Below are 20553 nucleotides of genomic sequence, written 5' to 3'. Positions count from 1 at the left end.
CGGTCGCTCCTGGGACTCCTCAACTATTTTGGTAATCTCCTACCGGGGTTAAGCACCCTCTTAGAGCCCCTACATGTGTTATTGTGCAAAGGTGAGAACTGGGTATGGGGAAAAAAACAAGTAATTGCTTTTGAGAAAGCCAGAAACATTTTATGCTCCAACAAGTTGCTTGTATTGTATAACCCGTGTAAAAGACTTGTGCTAGCATGGGACTCATCGTCGTACGGAGTCGGGTATGTATTACAACAAGCTAACATTGCGGGGAAGTTGCAACATGCCACCTATGCCTCCAGGAGCTTGTCTAAGGCTGAGCAGGCCTACAGCATGATTGAGAAAGAGGCATTAGCTTGTGTGTTCGGGGTAAAGAAAATGCATCAGTACCTGTTTGGCCTCAAATTTGAGCTGGAAACCGATCACAAGCCCCTCATATCCCTGTTCGCTGAAAACAAGGGGATAAATACCAATGCCTCAGCCTGCATACAAAGATGAGCACTCGCGTTATCAGCGTATAACTATACCATCTGCCACAGGCCTGGTACCGAGAACTGTGCGGATGCTCTCAGTCGGCTACCATTGCCCACCACGGGGGTGGAAATGGCGCAGCCTGCAAATTTGTTGATGGTGGCGCAGCCCGCAGACTTGTTGATGGTCATGGAAGCGTATGAAAATGATAAATCATCTGTCATGGCCCGCCAGATTAGTACTTGGACCAGCCAAGATCTTCTGCTGTCCCTAGTAAAAAACTGTGTACTGCATGGGAGCTGGGCCAGCATCCCCGTTGAAATGCAAGAGCTAATCAAGCCGTTCCAGTGGCGAAAGGACGAGCTGTCCATTCAGACAGACTGCCTGTTGTGTGGTAACCACGTAGTGCTACCCAAAAAGGGCAGGGAGACGTTCATCTCGGATCTCCACAGCACACACCCGGGTATTGTAATGATGAAAGCAATAGCCATATCCCATGTCTGGTGGCCCGGTATTGACTCTGACTTAGAGTACTGTGTACGGCAATGCAGTGCGTGTGCAGAGAGGCACCACTAAGTTTGTGGTCCTGGCCCTCCAGACCATGGTCGAGGATCCATGTCGACTATGCTGGCCCGTTTCTCGGTAAAATGTTCCTGGTGGTGGTGGATGCTTTTTCAAAATGGATTGAATGTGAAATAATGTCAGGAAGCACCGCCACCACCACCATTGAAAGCCTGAGGGCCATGTTTGCCACCCACGGCCTGCCTGACATACTGGTCAGTGACAACGGGCCATGTTTCACCAGTGCCGAATTTAAAGAATTCATGACCCGCAATGGGATCAAACATGTCACCTCAGCCCTGTTTAAACCAGCCTCCAATGGGCAGGCAGAGCGGGCAGTACAAACAATCAAACAGAGCTTTAAACAAGTCTCAGAAGGCGCACTCCAAACCCGCCTGTCCCGAGTACTGCTCAGCTACCACACGAGACCCCACTCGCTCACAGGGGTGCCCCCGGCTGAGCTACTCATGAAAAGGACACTTAAAACCAGACTCTCGCTGGTTCACCCCAACCTGCATGATCAGGTAGAGAGCAGGCGGCAGCAACAAAATGTAAATGATGGTCGTGCCACTGTGTCACGGGAAATTGATCTGAATGACCCTGTGTATGTGCTAAACTATGGTCATGGTCGCAAGTGGATCGCGGGCACGGTGATAGCTAAAGAAGGGAATAGGGTGTTTGTAGTCAAACTAGACAATGGACAAATTTGCAGAAAGCATCTGGACCAAACGAGGCTGCGGTTCACAGACTGCCCTGAACAACCCACAGCAGACACCACCTTTTTAGAGCCAACACACACCCAAAGGATCAACGACACCACCCCGGACCAGGAAATCGAACCCATCATGCCCAACAATCCAGCAAGGCCAGGCTCACCTATCAGCCCTGCAAGGCCAACAACACGACAGCCCAGCGAGGGCACAGCCAACACACCAGAACAGACATTTGTACCGAGGCGGTCCACCAGGGAAAGAAAGGCTCCCGACCGCCTCACCTTGTAAATAGTTTTCACTTTGAATTTGGGGGGGGGAGTGATGTTGTGTATCTGTAAAGCATGCACTCCCATGTTCCGCCACCAGGGAGTGCATCCCCTGAAGCCCCAAGGGATCCCAGCATCCCTTGGGAGCACTTTATATAAGCCGGCCCTTAAGGCCTGTTCCTCACTCTGGAGTGTCTTAATAAAGACTGAGGTCACAGTTACTTTAACCTCCCTGTGTGCAGTCTCACCTGTGTTGGGAACACAATACTTTCATTCATACATGTACATAGAAGCCCTCCCTCCCCAGAAATAGGCTGCAGGGGAAGACGCGAGCTGGACTGAACCAGGCTGGGCTGCAGCGGGCTGGGCTGCACCAGGCTGGACTGAACCATGCTGAACCAGGCTGGGCTGACCATGCTGGGCTGAACCAGGCTGGACTGAACCATGCTGAACCAGGCTGGACTGAACCATGCTGAACCAGGCTGGGCTGAACCATGCTGCACCAGGCTGGGCTGCAGCTGGCTGGGCTGAACCAGGCTGGACTGAACCATGCTGGGCTGCACCAGGCTGGGCTGACCATGCTGAACCAGGCTGGACTAAACCATGCTGGGCTGAATCAGGCTGGACTGAACCATGCTGGGCTGCACTTGGCTGGATTGAACCATGCTGAACCAGGCTGGACTGAACCATGCTGGGCTGAATCAGGCTGGACTGAACCATGCTGAACCAGGCTGGGCTGCACCAGGCTGGGCTGACCATGCTGGGCTGAATCAGGCTGGACTGAACCATGCTGAACCAGGCTGGACTGAACCATGCTGAACCAGGCTGGGCTGAACCATGCTGCACCAGGCTGGGCTGAATCAGGCTGGACTGAACCATGCTGAACCAGGCTGGACTGAACCATGCTGAACCAGGCTGGGCTGAACCATGCTGCACCAGGCTGGGCTGCAGCGGGCTGGGCTGAACCAGGCTGGACTGAACCATGCTGGGCTGCACCAGGCTGGGCTGACCATGCTGGGCTGAATGAGGCTGGACTGAACCATGCTGGGCTGCACCAGGCCGGGGCTGAACCAGGCTTGGCTGCACCAGGCTGGACTGAACCATGCTGGGCTGCACCAGGCCGGGCTGAACCAGGCTGGGCTGAATCAGGCTGGACTGAACCATGCTGAACCAGGCTGGACTGAACCATGCTGAACCAGGCTGGACTGAACCATGCTGAACCAGGCTGGACTGCACAGGCTGCACTGACACTGACTGACAAGCTGAAGGACAGCCCACAGCCCCCTGTAACTTTTAGAAAGTTACATAAAGTTAATACCGCTGCAACCATGAGGATCCGGTGCTTGATCAGAGCCACAAAATACCAGCTCCTGGGCATCAGTATCATCGTCCTGGTAAATATAACACAGAGCACTAAAGCTATTGTTAACCCATTCTGAAGCGAGCTGTGCTGAGGACCGGAAGGTTTTACCTACTGCGCGGGAGTTTTGTAAAATACAGCAATTTGAAGTATGTCACTTTTGCATTAATACAACATTGGTTATTTCCAAACCACGTCCTTTGTAGAGATTACAACGTCTAATGCGGTAAAGTGATCTTTGTGATGTGCGTGGCGTTTTTAACCCAACAATTTTTCAAACGCCTCATGGGTTGGGCTCCCGGAGTTGAGAATATTTTATTTTCATGTTTTTTTGGTCGCGTCCACCCCGCTCCGTCACCATTGTCTCCCACACTTCCCTTATATAAAAGAAAGGAAAGACTTGCGTTTATATAGCGCCTTTCAAGACATCAGGACGTCCCAAAGCGCTTCACAGCCAATGAAGTACTTTTGAAGTGTAGTCACTGTTGTAATGTGGGAAACGCCAATTTGCGCACAGCAAGCTCCCACACACAGCAAGGTGATAATGATCAGATAAACTGTTTTAGTGATGTTGATTGAGAGATAAATATTGGCCAGGACACCGGGGAGAACTCCTCTGCTCTTCGAAATAGTGCCATGGGATCTTTTACGTCCACCTGAGAGAGCAAACGGGGCCTCGGTTTAGCATCTCATCCGAAAGATGGCCCCTCCAACAGTGCAGCACTCCCTCAGTACTGTCCCTCCGACAGTGCAGCACTTCCTCAGTACTGTCCCTCCGACAATGCAATGTTCCCTCAGTACTGCCTCTCCGACAGTGCGGCGTTCCCTCAGTACTGCCCCTCCGACAGTGCGGCACTCGCTCAGTACTGCCCCTCCGACAGTGCAGCACTCCCTCAGTACTGCCGCTCCGACAGTGCGGCGTTCCCTCAGTACTGCCCCTCCGAAAGTACAGCGCTCCCTCAGTACTGCCCCTCTGATAGTGAGGCGCTCCCTGAGTACCGCCCCTCCGACAGTGCAGCACTCCTTCACTACTGCCACTCCGATAGTGCAGCACTCCCTCAGTACTGCCCCTCTGACAGTGCAGCACTCCCTCAGTACTGCTCCTCCAACAGTGCAGCACTCCCTCAGTACTGCCGCTCCGACAGTGCGGCGTTAACTCAGTACTGCCCCTCCGAAAGTACAGCTCTCCCTCAGTACAGCCCCTCTGATAGTGAGGCGCTCCCTGATTACCACCCCTCCGATAGCGCAGCGCTCCCTCACTACCGCCCCTCCGATAGTGCAGCACTCCCTCACTACTGCCACTCCGATAGTGCAGCACTCCTTCAGTACTGCCCCTCCGACAGTGCAGCACTCCCTCAGTACTGCCCCTCCAACAGTGCAGCACTCCCTCAGTACTGCCCCTCCGACAGTGCGGCGTTAACTCAGTACTGCCCCTCCGAAAGTACAGCTCTCCCTCAGTACAGCCCCTCTGATAGTGAGGCGCTCCCTGATTACCACCCCTCCGATAGTGCAGCGCTCCCTCACTACCGCCCCTCCGATAGTGCAGCACTCCCTCACTACTGCCACTCCGATAGTGCAGCACTCCTTCAGTACTGCCCCTCCGACAGTGCAGCACTCCCTCACTACTGCCACTCCGACAGTGCGGCACTTCCTCAGTACTGCCCCTCCGACATGTGCAGCACTCCCTCAGTACTGCCCCTCCGACAGTGCAGCACTCCCTCAGTAATGCTCCTCCAACAGTGCAGCACTCCTTCACTACTGCCCCTCCGACAGTGCGGCACTTCCTCAGTACTGCCCCTCCGACATGTGCAGCACTCCCTCAGTACTGCCCCTCCGACAGTGCAGCACTCCCTCAGTAATGCTCCTCCAACAGTGCAGCACTCCTTCAGTACTGCCCCTCCGACAGTGCGGCACTTCCTCAGTACTGCCCCTACGACAGTGCGGCGCTCCCTCAGTACTGTCCCTCCAACAGTGCAGCGCTCCCTCAGTACTACCCCTCTGACAGTGCGGCGCTCCCTCAGTACTGCCACTCCGACAGTGCGGTGCTCCCTCAGTACTGCCACTCCGACAGTGCGGTGCTCCCTCAGTACTGCCCCTCTGACAGTGCAGCACTCCCTCAGTACTGCTCCTCCAACAGTGCAGCACTCCTTCAGTACTGCCCCTCCGACAGTGAAGCACTTCTTCAGTACTGCCCCTCCGACAGTGCGCCGCTCCCTAGGTACTCCCCCTCCGACAATGCAATGCTCCCTCAGTACTGCCCCTCAGACAGTGTGGCGCTCCCTCGGTGCTGCCCCTCCGACAGTGTGGCTCTCCCTCTGTAACGCCCATCCGACTCTGCAGCACTCCCTCAGTACTGCCCCTTGGACAGTGCGACGCTTCCTCAGTACTGCCCTTCCAACAATGCAGCACTCACTCAGAACTGACCCTCCGACAGTGCGGCGTTCCCTCAGTACTGCCCCTCCAACAGTGCAGCGCTCCCTCATTGTTGCCCCTCCGATAGTGCAGCACTCACTCATTACTGCACTTCTGACAGTGCAGCACTCCCTCAGTACTGCCCCCTGACAGTGCCGCACTCCCTCAGTACTGCCCTTCCGACAATGTGGTGCTCACTCAGCATCGTCCCTCCAACAGTGCAGCACTCCCTCAGTACTGCCCCTCCGACAGTGCGGTGTTGCCTCAGTACTGCCACTCCGACAGTGCAGCGCTCCCTCAGTACTCCCCCTCTTGACAGTGAGGCGCTTCCTGAGTACCGCCCCTCCGACAGTGCAGCACTCCCTCAGTACCGCCCCTCCGACAGTGCAGCACTCCCTCAGTACTGCCCCTCCAACAGTGCAGCACTCCTTCAGTACTGCCCCTCCGACAGTGCAGCACTCACTCAGTACAGCCGCTCCGGCAGTGCGGCGTTCCCTCAGTACTGCCCCTCCGAAAATACAGCGCTCCCTCAGTACTGCCCCTCTGATAGTGAGGCGCTCCCTCAGTACTGCCCCTCTGACAGTGCAGCACTCACTCAGTACTGCTCCTCCAACAGTGCAGCACTCCCTCAGTACTGTCCCTCCAACAGTGCAGCACTCCCTCAGTACTGCCCCTCCGACAATGCAATGTTCCCTCAGTACTGCCCCTCTGACAGTGCGGCGCTCCCTCAGTACTGTCCCTCCGACAGTGCAGCGCTCCCTCAGTACTACCCCTCTGACAGTGCGGCGCTCCCTCAGTACTGCCACACCGACAGTGCGGTGCTCCCTCAGTACTGCCACTCCGACAGTGCAGCACTCCCTCAGTACTGCTCCTCCAACAGTGCAGCACTCCTTCAGTACTGCCCCTCCAACAGTGAAGCACTCCTTCAGTACTGCCCCTCCGACAGTGCGGCGCTCCCTCAGTACTGTCCCTCCAACTGTGCAGCACTCCCTCAGTACTGCCCCTCTGACAGTGCAGCACTCCCTCAGTACTGCCCCTCCGACAGTGTGGCTCTCCCTCTAACGCCCATCCGACTGTGCAGCGTTCCCTCAGTACAGCCCCTCCGACAGTACAGCACTCCTTCAGTACTGCCCCTTCGAAAGTACAGTGCTCCCTCAGTACTGCCCCTCTGATAGTGAGGCGCTCCCTGAGTACCGCCCCTCCGACAGTGCATCTCTCCCTAAGTACTGCCCCTCCGATAGTGCAGCACTCACTCAGTACTGCCTCTCCGACAGTGTGGCTCTCCCTCTGTAACGCCCATCCGACTGTGCAGCGTTCCCTCAGTTCAGCCCCTCCGACAGTGCAGCACTCCTTCAGTACTGCCACTCCGACAGTGCAGCACTCCCTCAGTACTGCCCCTCTAACAGTGCGGCGCTCCCTCAGTACTGTCCCTCCAACAGTGCAGCACTCCCTCAGTACTGCCCCTCCGACAGTACAGCACTCCCTCAGTACCGACCCTCTGACAGTCCGGCGCTCCCTCAGTACTGCCACTCCAACAGTACGGCGCTCCCTCAGTACTGCCTCTCTGACAGTGCAGCGCTCCCTCGGTACTGCCCCTCCGACAGTGTGGCTCTCCCTCTGTAACGCCCACCCGACTGTGCAGCGTTCCCTCAGTACTGCCCCTCTGACAGTGCAGCACTCCCTCAGTACTGCCCCTCCGACAGTGCGGCGCTCCCTCAGTACTGTCCCTCTGACAGTGCAGTGCTCCCTCAGTACTGCCCCTCCAACAGTGCAGCGCTCCCTCATTACTGCCCCTCCAACAGTGCAGCGCTCCCTCATTGTTGCCCCTCCGATAGTGCAGCACTCACTCAGTACTGCCGCTCCGACAGTGCGGCGTTTCCTCCGTACCGCCCCTCCGAAAGTGCAACGCTCCCTCAGTACTGCCCCTCCGACAGTGCAGCACTCCTTCAGTACTGCCCCTCCGACAGTGCGGCGCTCCCTCAGTACTGCACCTCCAACTGTGCAGCACTCCCTCAGTACTGCCCCTCTGACAGTGCAGCACTCCCTCAATACTGCCCCTCTGACAGTGCGGCGCTCTCTAGGTACCGCCCCTCCGACAGTGCAGCACTCCCTCAGTACCGCCCCTCCGACAGTGCAGCACTCCCTCAGTACTGCCCCTCCAACAGTGCAGCACTCCTTCAGTACTGCTCCTCCGACAGTGCAGCACTCACTCAGTACAGCCGCTCCGACAGTGCGGCGTTCCCTCAGTACTGCCCCTCCGAAAATACAGCGCTCCCTCAGTACTGCCCCTCTGATAGTGAGGCGCTCCCTCAGTACTGCCCCTCTGACAGTGCAGCACTCCCTCAGTACTGCTCCTCCAACAGTGCAGCACTCCCTCAGTACTGTCCCTCCAACAGTGCAGCACTCCCTCAGTACTGCCCCTCCGACAATGCAATGTTCCCTCAGTACTGCCCCTCTGACAGTGCGGCGCTCCCTCAGTACTGTCCCTCCGACAGTGCAGCGCTCCCTCAGTACTACCCCTCTGACAGTGCGGCGCTCCCTCAGTACTGCCACACCGACAGTGCGGTGCTCCCTCAGTACTGCCACTCCGACAGTGCAGCACTCCCTCAGTACTGCTCCTCCAACAGTGCAGCACTCCTTCAGTACTGCCCCTCCAACAGTGAAGCACTCCTTCAGTACTGCCCCTCCGACAGTGCGGCGCTCCCTCAGTACTGTCCCTCCAACTGTGCAGCACTCCCTCAGTACTGCCCCTCCGACAGTGTGGCTCTCCCTCTAACGCCCATCCGACTGTGCAGCGTTCCCTCAGTACAGCCCCTCCGACAGTACAGCACTCCTTCAGTACTGCCCCTTCGAAAGTACAGCGCTCCCTCAGTACTGCCCCTCTGATAGTGAGGCGCTCCCTGAGTACCGCCCCTCCGACAGTGCATCTCTCCCTAAGTACTGCCCCTCCGATAGTGCAGCACTCACTCAGTACTGCCTCTCCGACAATGCGGCGTTCCCTCAGTACCGCCCCTCCGACAGTGCATCTCTCCCTAAGTACTGCCCCTCCGATAGTGCAGCACTCACTCAGTACTGCCTCTCCGACAGTGTGGCTCTCCCTCTGTAACGCCCATCCGACTGTGCAGCGTTCCCTCAGTTCAGCCCCTCCGACAGTGCAGCACTCCTTCAGTACTGCCACTCCGACAGTGCAGCACTCCCTCAGTACTGCCCCTCCAACAGTGCGGCGCTCCCTCAGTACTGTCCCTCCAACAGTGCAGCACTCCCTCAGTACTGCCCCTCCGACAGTACAGCACTCCCTCAGTACCGACCCTCTGACAGTCCGGCGCTCCCTCAGTACTGCCACTCCAACAGTACGGCGCTCCCTCAGTACTGCCTCTCTGACAGTGCAGCGCTCCCTCGGTACTGCCCCTCCGACAGTGTGGCTCTCCCTCCGTAACGCCCACCCGACTGTGCAGCGTTCCCTCAGTACTGCCCCTCTGACAGTGCAGCACTCCCTCAGTACTGGCCCTCCGACAGTGCGGCGCTCCCTCAGTACTGTCCCTCCAACAGTGCAGCACTCCCTCAGTACTGCCCCTCCGACAGTGCAGCACTCCCTCAGTACTGCCCCTCTGACAGTGCAGTGCTCCCTCAGTACTGCCCCTCCAACAGTGCAGCGCTCCCTCATTACTGCCCCTCCAACAGTGCAGCGCTCCCTCATTGTTGCCCCTCCGATAGTGCAGCACTCACTCAGTACTGCCGCTCCGACAGTGCGGCGTTTCCTCCGTACCGCCCCTCCGAAAGTGCAACGCTCCCTCAGTACTGCCCCTCCGACAGTGCAGCACTGCTTCAGTACTGCCCCTCCGACAGTGCGGCGCTCCCTCAGTACTGCACCTCCAACTGTGCAGCACTCCCTCAGTACTGCCCCTCTGACAGTGCAGCACTCCCTCAATACTGCCCCTCCGACAGTGTGGCTCTCTCTAGGTACTGCCCCTCCAACAATGCAATGCTCCCTTTGTACTGACCCTCGCACAGTGCAGCGCTCCCTCGGTACTGCCCCTCCGACAGTGTGGCTCTCGCTCTGTAACGCCCATCCGATTGTGCAGCACTCCCTCAGTACTGCCCCTCCGACAGTGCGGCGCTCCCTCAGTACTGTCCCTCCAACAGTGCGGCGCTCCCTCAGTACTGTCCCTCCGACAGTGCAGCACTCCCTCAGTACTGCCCCTCTGACGGTGCGGCGCTCCCTAGGTACTGCCACGCCGACAATGCAATGTTCCCTCAGTACTGCCCCTCAGACGGTGTGGCGCTCCCTCAGTACTGCCCCTCAGACAGTGCAGCGCTCCCTCGGTGCTGCCCCTCCGACAGTGTGGCTCTCCCTCTGTAACGCCCATCCGACTCTGCAGCACTCCCTCAGTAGTGCCCCTCCGACAGTGCGACGCTTCCTCAGTACTGCCCCTCCAACAGTGCAGCGCTCCCTCATTGTTGCCCCTCCGATAGTGCCGCACTCCCTCAGTACTGCCCTTCCGACAATGTGGTGCTCACTCAGCATCGTCCCTCCAACAGTGCAGCACTCCCTCAGTACTGCCCCTCTGACAGTGCGGCGCTCCCTCAGTACTGTCCCTCCAACAGTGCAGCACTCCCTCAGTACTGCCCCTCCGACAGTGCAGCACTCCCTCAGTACTGCCCCTCCGACAGTGTGGCTCTCCCTCTGTAACGCCCACTCGACTGTGCAGCGTTCCCTCAGTACTGCCCCTCTGACAGTGCAGCACTCCCTCAGTACTGCCCCTCCGACAGTGCGGCGCTCCCTCAGTACTGTCCCTCCAACAGTGCAGCACTCCCTCAGTACTGCCCCTCCAACAGTGCAGCACTCCCTCACTACTGCCACGCCGATAGTGCAGCACTCCCTCAGTACTGCCCCTCCAACAGTGCAGCACTCCATCACTACTGCCACGCCGACAATGTGGTGCTCACTCAGCATCGTCCCTCCAACAGTGCAGCACTCCCTCAGTACTGCCCCTCTGACAGTGCGGTGTTGCCTCAGTACTGCCACTCCGACAGTGCAGCGCTCCCTCAGTAATCCCCCTCTTGACAGTGAGGCGCTTCCTGAGTACCGCCCCTCCGACAGTGCAGCACTCCCTCAGTACTGCCACTCCGACAGTGCAGCACGCCCTCAGTACTGTCCCTCCGACAGTGCAGCACGCCTTCAGTACTGCCCCTCCGACAGTGCGTCACTCCCTCAGTACTGTCCCTCCGACAGTGCAGCACGCCTTCAGTACTGTCCCTTCAACAGTGCGTCACTCCCTCAGTACTGTCCCTCCGACAGTGCAGCGCACCCTCAGTACTACCCCTCTGACAGTGCGGCGCTCTCTCAGTACTGCCACTCCGACAGTGCGGTGCTCCCTCAGTACTGCCGCTCCGACAGTGCGGCGTTCCCTCAGTACTGCCCCTCCGAAAGTACAGCGCTCCCTCAGTACTGCCCCTCTGATAGTGAGGCGCTCCCTGAGTACCGCCCCTCCGACAGTGCAGCACTCCCTCACGACTGCCACTCCGATAGTGCAGCACTCCCTCAGTACTGCCCCTTCAACAGTGCAGCACTCCTTCAGTACTGCCCCTATGACAGTGCAGCACTCACTCAGTACTGCCTCTCCGACAGTGCGGCGTTCCCTCAGTACCGCCCCTCCGACAATGCAATGTTCCCTCAGTACTGCCCCTATGACAGTGCGGCGCTCTCACAGTACTGCCACTCCAACAGTGCGTCGCTCCCTCAGTACTGCCCCTCTGACAGTGCATCACTCCCTAAGTACCGTCCCTCCAACAGTGCAGCATTCACTCAGTACTGCCTCTCCGACAATGCGGCGTTCCCTCAGTACCGCCCCTCTGAAAGTGCAACGCTCCCTCAGTACTGCCCCTCCGACAATGCAGCACTCCTTCAGTACTGCCCCTCCGACAGTGCGGCGCTCCCTCAGTACTGTCCCTCCAACTGTGCAGCACTCCCTCAGTACTGCCCCTCCGACAGTGCAGCACTCCCTCAGTACTGCCCCTCCGACAGTGTGGCTCTCCCTCTGTAACGCCCATCCGACTGTGCAGCGTTCCCTCAGTACAGCCCCTCCGACAGTGCAGCACTCCTTCAGTTCTGCCCCTCCGACAGTGCAGCACTCCCTCAGTACTGCCCCTCCAACAGTGCGGCGCTCCCTCAGTACTGTCCCTCCAACAGTGCAGCACTCCCTCAGTACTGCCCCTCCGACAGTACAGCACTCCCTCAGTACCGACCCTCTGACAGTGCGGCGCTCCCTCAGTACTGCCACTCCAACAGTGCGGCGCTCCCTCAGTACTGCCCCTCCGACAGTGCAGCACTCCCTCAGTACTGCCCCTCTGACAGTGCAGCACTCCCTCAGTACTGCCCCTCAAACAGTGCAGCGCTCCCTCATTACTGCCCCTCCAACAGTGCAGCGCTCCCTCATTGTTGCCCCTCTGATAGTGCAGCACTCACTCAGTACTGCCGCTCCGACAGTGCAGCACTCCCTCAGTACTGCCCCTCCGACAGTGTGGCTCTCCCTCTGTAACGCCCACCCGACTGTGCAGCGTTCCCTCAGTACTGCCCCTCTGACAGTGCAGCACTCCCTCAGTACTGCCCCTCCGACAGTGCGGTGCTCCCTCAGTACTGTCCCTCCAACAGTGCAGCACTCCCTCAGTACTGCCCCTCCGACAGTGCAGCACTCCCTCAGTACTGACCCTCTGACAGTGCAGCACTCCCTCAGTACTGGCCCTCCGACAGTGCGGCGCTCCCTCAGTACTGTCCCTCCAACAGTGCAGCACTCCCTCAGTACTGCCCCTCCGACAGTGCAGCACTCCCTCAGTACTGCCCCTCTGACAGTGCAGTGCTCCCTCAGTACTGCCCCTCCAACAGTGCAGCGCTCCCTCATTACTGCCCCTCCAACAGTGCAGCGCTCCCTCATTGTTGCCCCTCCGATAGTGCAGCACTCACTCAGTACTGCCGCTCCGACAGTGCGGCGTTTCCTCCGTACCGCCCCTCCGAAAGTGCAACGCTCCCTCAGTACTGCCCCTCCGACAGTGCAGCACTCCTTCAGTACTGCCCCTCCGACAGTGCGGCGCTCCCTCAGTACTGCACCTCCAACTGTGCAGCACTCCCTCAGTACTGCCCCTCTGACAGTGCAGCACTCCCTCAATACTGCCCCTCTGACAGTGCGGCGCTCTCTAGGTACTGCCCCTCCAACAATGCAATGCTCCCTTTGTACTGACCCTCGCACAGTGCAGCGCTCCCTCGGTACTGCCCCTCCGACAGTGTGGCTCTCGCTCTGTAACGCCCATCCGATTGTGCAGCACTCCCTCAGTACTGCCCCTCCGACAGTGCGGCGCTCCCTCAGTACTGTCCCTCCAACAGTGCAGCACTCCCTCAGTACTGCCCCTCCGACAGTGCAGCACTCCCTCAGTACTGCCCCTCCGACAGTGTGGCTCTCCCTCTGTAACGCCCACTCGACTGTGCAGCGTTCCCTCAGTACTGCCCCTCTGACAGTGCAGCACTCCCTCAGTACTGCCCCTCCGACAGTGCGGCGCTCCCTCAGTACTGTCCCTCCAACAGTGCAGCACTCCCTCAGTACTGCCCCTCCAACAGTGCAGCACTCCCTCACTACTGCCACGCCGATAGTGCAGCACTCCCTCAGTACTGCCCCTCCAACAGTGCAGCACTCCATCACTACTGCCACGCCGACAGTGCGGCGCTCCCTCAGTACTGTCCCTCCAACAGTGCAGCACTCCCTCAGTACTGCCCCTCCAACAGTGCAGCACTCCCTCAGTACTGCCCCTCCAACAGTGCGGCGCTCCCTCAGTACTGCCCCTCCGACAGTGCGGCGCTCCCTCAGTACTGCCCCTCTGACAGTGCGGCGCTCCCTAGGTACTGCCACGCCGACAATGCAATGTTCCCTCAGTACTGCCCCTCAGACGGTGTGGCGCTCCCTCAGTACTGCCCCTCAGACAGTGCAGCGCTCCCTCGGTGCTGCCCCTCCGACAGTGTGGCTCTCCCTCTGTAACGCCCATCCGACTCTGCAGCACTCCCTCAGTAGTGCCCCTCCGACATTGCGACGCTTCCTCAGTACTGCCCCTCCAACAGTGCAGCGCTCCCTCATTGTTGCCCCTCCGATAGTGCCGCACTCCCTCAGTACTGCCCTTCCGACAATGTGGTGCTCACTCAGCATCGTCCCTCCAACAGTGCAGCACTCCCTCAGTACTGCCCCTCTGACAGTGCGGCGCTCCCTCAGTACTGTCCCTCCAACAGTGCAGCACTCCCTCAGTACTGCCCCTCCAACAGTGCAGCACTCCCTCAGTACTGCCCCTCCAACAGTGCGGCGCTCCCTCAGTACTGCCCCTCCGACAGTGCGGCGCTCCCTCAGTACTGCCCCTCTGACAGTGCGGCGCTCCCTCAGTACTGCCCCTCTGACGGTGCGGCGCTCCCTAGGTACTGCCACGCCGACAATGTGGTGCTCACTCAGCATCGTCCCTCCAACAGTGCAGCACTCCCTCAGTACTGCCCCTCTGACAGTGCGGTGTTGCCTCAGTACTGCCACTCCGACAGTGCAGCGCTCCCTCAGTAATCCCCCTCTTGACAGTGAGGCGCTTCCTGAGTACCGCCCCTCCGACAGTGCAGCACTCCCTCAGTACTGCCACTCCGACAGTGCAGCACGCCCTCAGTACTGTCCCTCCGACAGTGCAGCACGCCTTCAGTACTGCCCCTCCGACAGTGCGTCACTCCCTCAGTACTGTCCCTCCGACAGTGCAGCGCACCCTCAGTACTACCCCTCTGACAGTGCGGCGCTCTCTCAGTACTGCCACTCCGACAGTGCGGTGCTCCCTCAGTACTGCCGCTCCGACAGTGCGGCGTTCCCTCAGTACTGCCCCTCCGAAAGTACAGCGCTCCCTCAGTACTGCCCCTCTGATAGTGAGGCGCTCCCTGAGTACCGCCCCTCCGACAGTGCAGCACTCCCTCACGACTGCCACTCCGATAGTGCAGCACTCCCTCAGTACTGCCCCTTCAACAGTGCAGCACTCCTTCAGTACTGCCCCTATGACAGTGCAGCACTCACTCAGTACTGCCTCTCCGACAGTGCGGCGTTCCCTCAGTACCGCCCCTCCGACAATGCAATGTTCCCTCAGTACTGCCCCTATGACAGTGCGGTGCTCTCACAGTACTGCCACTCCAACAGTGCGTCGCTCCCTCAGTACTGCCCCTCTGACAGTGCATCTCTCCCTAAGTACCGCCCCTCCAACAGTGCAGCATTCACTCAGTACTGCCTCTCCGACAATGCGGCGTTCCCTCAGTACCGCCCCTCTGAAAGTGCAACGCTCCCTCAGTACTGCCCCTCCGACAATGCAGCACTCCTTCAGTACTGCCCCTCCGACAGTGCGGCGCTCCCTCAGTACTGTCCCTCCAACTGTGCAGCACTCCCTCAGTACTGCCCCTCCGACAGTGCAGCACTCCCTCAGTACTGTCCCTCCGACAGTGTGGCTCTCCCTCTGTAACGCCCATCCGACTGTGCAGCGTTCCCTCAGTACAGCCCCTCCGACAGTGCAGCACTCCTTCAGTTCTGCCCCTCCGACAGTGCAGCACTCCCTCAGTACTGCCCCTCCAACAGTGCGGCGCTCCCTCAGTACTGTCCCTCCAACAGTGCAGCACTCCCTCAGTACTGCCCCTCCGACAGTACAGCACTCCCTCAGTACCGACCCTCTGACAGTGCGGCGCTCCCTCAGTACTGCCACTCCAACAGTGCGGCGCTCCCTCAGTACTGCCCCTCCGACAGTGCAGCACTCCCTCAGTACTGCCCCTCTGACAGTGCAGCACTCCCTCAGTACTGCCCCTCCAACAGTGCAGCGCTCCCTCATTACTGCCCCTCCAACAGTGCAGCGCTCCCTCATTGTTGCCCCTCTGATAGTGCAGCACTCACTCAGTACTGCCGCTCCGACAGTGCAGCACTCCCTCAGTACTGCCCCTCCGACAGTGTGGCTCTCCCTCTGTAATGCCCACCCGACAGTGCGGTGCTCCCTCAGTACTGTCCCTCCAACAGTGCAGCACTCCCTCAGTACTGCCCCTCCGACAGTGCAGCACTCCCTCAGTACTGACCCTCTGACAGTGCAGTGCTCCCTCAGTACTGCCCCTCCGACAGTGCAGCGCTCCCTCATTACTGCCCCTCCAACAGTGCAGCGCTCCCTCAATGTTGCCCCTCCGATAGTGCAGCACTCACTCAGTACTGCCGCTCCGACAGTGCGGCGTTTCCTCAGTACCGGCCCTCCGAAAGTGCAACGCTCCCTCAGTACTGCCCCTCCGACAGTGCAGCACTCCTTCAGTACTGCCCCTCCGACAGTGCGCCTCTCCCTAGGTACTCCCCCTCCGACAATGCAATGCTCCCTCAGTACTGCCCCTCTGACAGTGCGGCGCTCCCTAGGTACTGCCCCTCCGACAATGCAATACTCCCTCAGTATTGCCCCTCTAACAGTGCGGCGCTCCCTAGGTACTGCCCCTCCGACAATGCAATGCTCCCTCAGTACTGCCCCTCTGACGGTGCGGCGCTCCCTAGGTATTGCCCCTCCGACAATGCAGTGTTCCCTCAGTACTGCCACTCAGACAGTGTGGCGCTCCCTCAGTACTGCCCCTCAGACAGTGCAGCGCTCCCTCGGTGCTGCCCCTCCGACAGTGTGGCTCTCCCTCTGTAACGCCCATCCGACTCTGCATTACTCCCTCAGTACTGCCCCTCCGACAATGTGGTGCTCACTCAGCATCGTCCCTCCAACAGTGCAGCACTCCCTCAGTACTGCCCCTCCGACAGTGCAGCACTCCCTCAGTACTGCCCCTCTGACAGTGCGGTGTTGCCTCAGTACTGCCACTCCGACAGTGCAGCGCTCTCTCAGTTCTCCCCCTCTTGACAGTGAGGCGCTTCCTGAGTACCGCCCCTCCGACAGTGCAGCACTCCCTCAGTACTGCCACTCCGACAGTGCAGCACTCCCTCAGTACTGCTCCTCCGACAGTGCAGCACGCCTTCAGTACTGCCCCTCCGACAGTGCGGCACTCCCTCAGTACTGTCCCTCCAACAGTGCAGCACTCCCTCAGTACTGCTCCTCCGACAGTGCAGCACGCCTTCAGTACTGCCCCTACGACAGTGCGGCGCTCCCTCAGTACTGTCCCTCCAACAGTGCAGCACTCCCTCAGTACTGCCGCTCCGACAATGCAATGTACCCTCAGTACTGCCCCTCTGACAGTGCGGCGCTCCCTCAGTACTGTCCCTCCGACAGTGCAGCGCTCCCTCAGTACTACCCCTCCGACAATGTGGTGCTCATTCAGTACTGCCCCTCTGATAGTGAGGCGCTCCCTGAGTACCGCCCCTCCGACAGTGCAGCACTACCTCACTACTGCCACTCCGATAGTGCAGCACTCCCTCAGTACTGTCCCTTCAACAGTGCAGCACTCCTTCAGTACTGCCCCTCTGATAGTGCAGCGCTCCCTCAGTACTGCCCCTCTGACAGTGCGGCGCTCCCTCAGTACTGCCTCTCCAACAGTGCGGCGTTCCCTCAGTACTGCCCCTCCGAAAGTGCGGTGCTCCCTCAGTACTGCCCCTCCGACAGTGCGGCACTCGCTCAGTACAGCCCCTCCGACAGTGCAGCAATCCCTCAGTACTGCCCCTCCAACAGTGCAGCACTTCCTCAGTACTGGCCCTCCAACAGTGCCGCACTCCCTCAGAACTGCCCCTCCAACAGTGCAGCACTCACTCAGTACAGCCGCTCCGACAGTGTGGCGTTCCCTCAGTACTGTCCCTCCGAAAGTACAGCGCTCCCTCAGTACTGCCACTCCGATAGTGCAGCCTTCCCTCAGTACTGCCCCTCTGACAGTGCAGCACTCCCTCAGTACTGCCCCTACGACAGTGCGGCACTCCCTCAGCACTGTCCCTCCAACAGTGCAGCACTCCCTCAGTACTGCCCCTCCAACAGTGCAGCACTCACTCAGTACTGCCGCTCCGTCAGTGCAGCACTCCCTCAGTACTGTCCCTCCGACAGTGTGGCTCTCCCTCTGTAACGCCCACCCGACTGTGCAGCGTTCCCTCAGTACTGCCCCTCTGACAGTGCAGCACTCACTCAGTACTGCCGCTCCGTCAGTGCAGCACTCCCTCAGTACTGTCCCTCCGACAGTGTGGCTCTCCCTCTGTAACGCCCACCCGACTGTGCAGCGTTCCCTCAGTACTGCCCCTCTGACAGTGCAGCACTCCCTCAGTACTGCCCCTCCGACAGTGCGGCGCTCCCTCATTACTGCCCCTCCAACAGTGCAGCGCTCCCTCATTGTTGCCCCTCTGATAGTGCAGCACTCACTCAGTACTGCCGCTCCGACAGTGCGGCGTTTCCTCAGTACTGCCCCTCCGACAGTGCAGCACTCCTTCAGTACTGCCCCTCCGACAGTGCAGCACTCCCTCAGTACCGCCCCTCTGACAGTGCGCCGCTCCCTAGGTACTCCCCCTCCGACAATGCAATGCTCCCTCAGTACTGCCCCTCTGACAGTGCGGCGCTCCCTAGGTACTGCCCCTCCGACAATGCAATGCTCCCTCAGTACTGCCCCTCTGACAGTGCGGCGCTCCCTAGGTACTGCCCCTCCGACAATGCAATGCTCCCTCAGTACTGCCCCTCTGACAGTGCGGCGCTCCCTAGGTACTGCCCCTCCGACAATGCAATGCTCCCTCAGTACTGCCCCTCTGACGGTGCGGCGCTCCCTAGGTATTGCCCCTCCGACAATGCAGTGTTCCCTCAGTACTGCCCCTCAGACAGTGTGGCGCTCCCTCAGTACTGCCCCTCAGACAGTGCAGCGCTCCCTCGGTGCTGCCCCTCCGACAGTGTGGCTCTCCCTCTGTAACGCCCATCCGACTCTGCAGTACTCCCTCAGTACTGCCCCTCCGACAATGTGGTGCTCACTCAGCATCGTCCCTCCAACAGTGCCGCACTCCCTCAGTACTGCCCCTCCGACAATGTGGTGCTCACTCAGCATCGTCCCTCCAACAGTGCAGCACTCCCTCAGTACTGCCCCTCCGACAGTGCGGTGTTGCCTCAGTACTGCCACTCCGACAGTGCAGCGCTCTCTCAGTACTCCCCCTCTTGACAGTGAGGCGCTTCCTGAGTACCGCCCCTCCGACAGTGCAGCACTCCCTCAGTACTGCTCCTCCGACAGTGCAGTACGCCTTCAGTACTGCCCCTACGACCGTGCGGCACTCCCTCAGTACTGCTCCTCCGACAGTGCAGCTCTCCCTCAGTACTGCCCCTCCGACAGTGCGGCACTCCCTCAGTACTGCCCCTACGACAGTGCGGCGCTCCCTCAGTACTGTCCCTCCAACAGTGCAGCACTCCCTCAGTACTGCCCCTCCGACAATGCAATGTACCCTCAGTACTGCCCCTCTGACAGTGCGGCGCTCCCTCAGTACTGTCCCTCCAACAGTGCAGCACTCCCTCAGTACTACCCCTCCGACAATGTGGTGCTCACTCAGCATCGTCCCTCCAACAGTGCAGCACTCCCTCAGTACTGCCCCTCCGACAGTGCGACACTTCCTCAGTACTGCCCTTCCAACAATGCAGCACTCACTCAGAACTGACCCTCCGACAGTGCAGCGCTCTCTCAGTACTCCCCCTCTTGACAGTGAGGCGCTTCCTGAGTACCGCCCCTCCGACAGTGCAGCACTCCCTCAGTACTGCCACTCCGACAGTGCAGCACTCCCTCAGTACTGCTCCTCCGACAGTGCAGCACGCCTTCAGTACTGCCCCTCCGACAGTGCAGCACTCCCTCAGTACTGCCACTCCGACAGTGCAGCACTCCCTCAGTACTGCTCCTCCGACAGTGCAGCACGCCTTCAGTACTGCCCCTCCGACAGTGCGGCACTCCCTCAGTACTGACCCTACGACAATGCGGCGCTCCCTCAGTACTGTCCCTCCAACAGTGCAGCACTCCCTCAGTACTGCCCCTCCGACAATGCAATGTACCCTCAGTACTGCCCCTCTGACAGTGCGGCGCTCCCTCAGTATTGTCCCTCCGACAGTGCAGTGCTACCTCAGTACTGCCACTCCGACAGTGCAGCACTCCCTCAGTACTGCCGCTCCGATAGTGCAGCACTCCCTCAGTGCTGTCCCTTCAACAGTGCAGCACTCCTTCAGTACTGCCCCTCCGACAAGGCAACGTTCCCTCATTACTGCCCCTCCGACAGTGCGGCGCTCCCTCAGTACAGTCCCTCCGACAGTGCAGTGCTCCCTCAGTACTGCCCCTCTGACAGTGCGGCGCTCCCTCAGTACTGCCACTCCAACAGTGCGGCGCTCCCTCAGTACTGCCCCTCCGACAGTGCGGTGCTCCCTCAGCACTGCCCCTCCGACAGTGCGGCACTCGCTCAGTACAGCCGCTCCGACAGTGCAGCAATCCCTCAGTACTGCCCCTCCAACAGTGCAGCACTCCCTCAGTACTGCCCCTCCGAAAGTACAGCGCTCCCTCCGTACTGCCCCTCTGATAGTGAGGCGCTCCCTGAGTACCGCCCCTCCGACAGTGCAGCACTCCCTCACTACTGCCACTCCGATAGTGCAGCACTCCCTCACTACTGCCCCTCTGACAGTGCAGCACTCCCCCTGTACTGCTCCTCCAACAGTGCAGCACTCCTTCAGTACTGCCCCTCCGACAGTGCAGCACTCCCTAAGAACTGCCCCTCCAACAGTGCAGCACTCACTCAGTACAGCCGCTCCGACAGTGCGGTGCTCCCTCAGTACTGCCCCTCTGACAGTGTAG

General features: G+C 59.5%; 1 protein-coding gene across 1 annotated transcript in view; it reads left to right on the top strand.

Annotated features, from left to right (window-relative positions):
* Nucleotides 1–3293: 3293 nt before the first annotated feature.
* LOC139280190 (tetraspanin-32-like) overlaps nucleotides 3294–20553 on the top strand; it is a 141516-nt gene continuing 124256 nt past the window's right edge. Inside the window, exon 1 of the mRNA XM_070899771.1 lies at nucleotides 3294–3396. Within this exon, the coding sequence (XP_070755872.1) occupies nucleotides 3331–3396 (66 nt within the window). The 5' untranslated portion in view covers nucleotides 3294–3330. The remainder of the gene's footprint in view (nucleotides 3397–20553) is intronic.

Source organism: Pristiophorus japonicus, chromosome 14 (genome assembly GCF_044704955.1).
Source record: "Pristiophorus japonicus isolate sPriJap1 chromosome 14, sPriJap1.hap1, whole genome shotgun sequence".
In the NCBI taxonomy this organism is placed as follows: domain Eukaryota; kingdom Metazoa; phylum Chordata; class Chondrichthyes; family Pristiophoridae; genus Pristiophorus; species Pristiophorus japonicus.
Note: the sequence above shows the minus strand (reverse complement) of the source record. Positions and strands in the feature narration are given on the sequence as shown.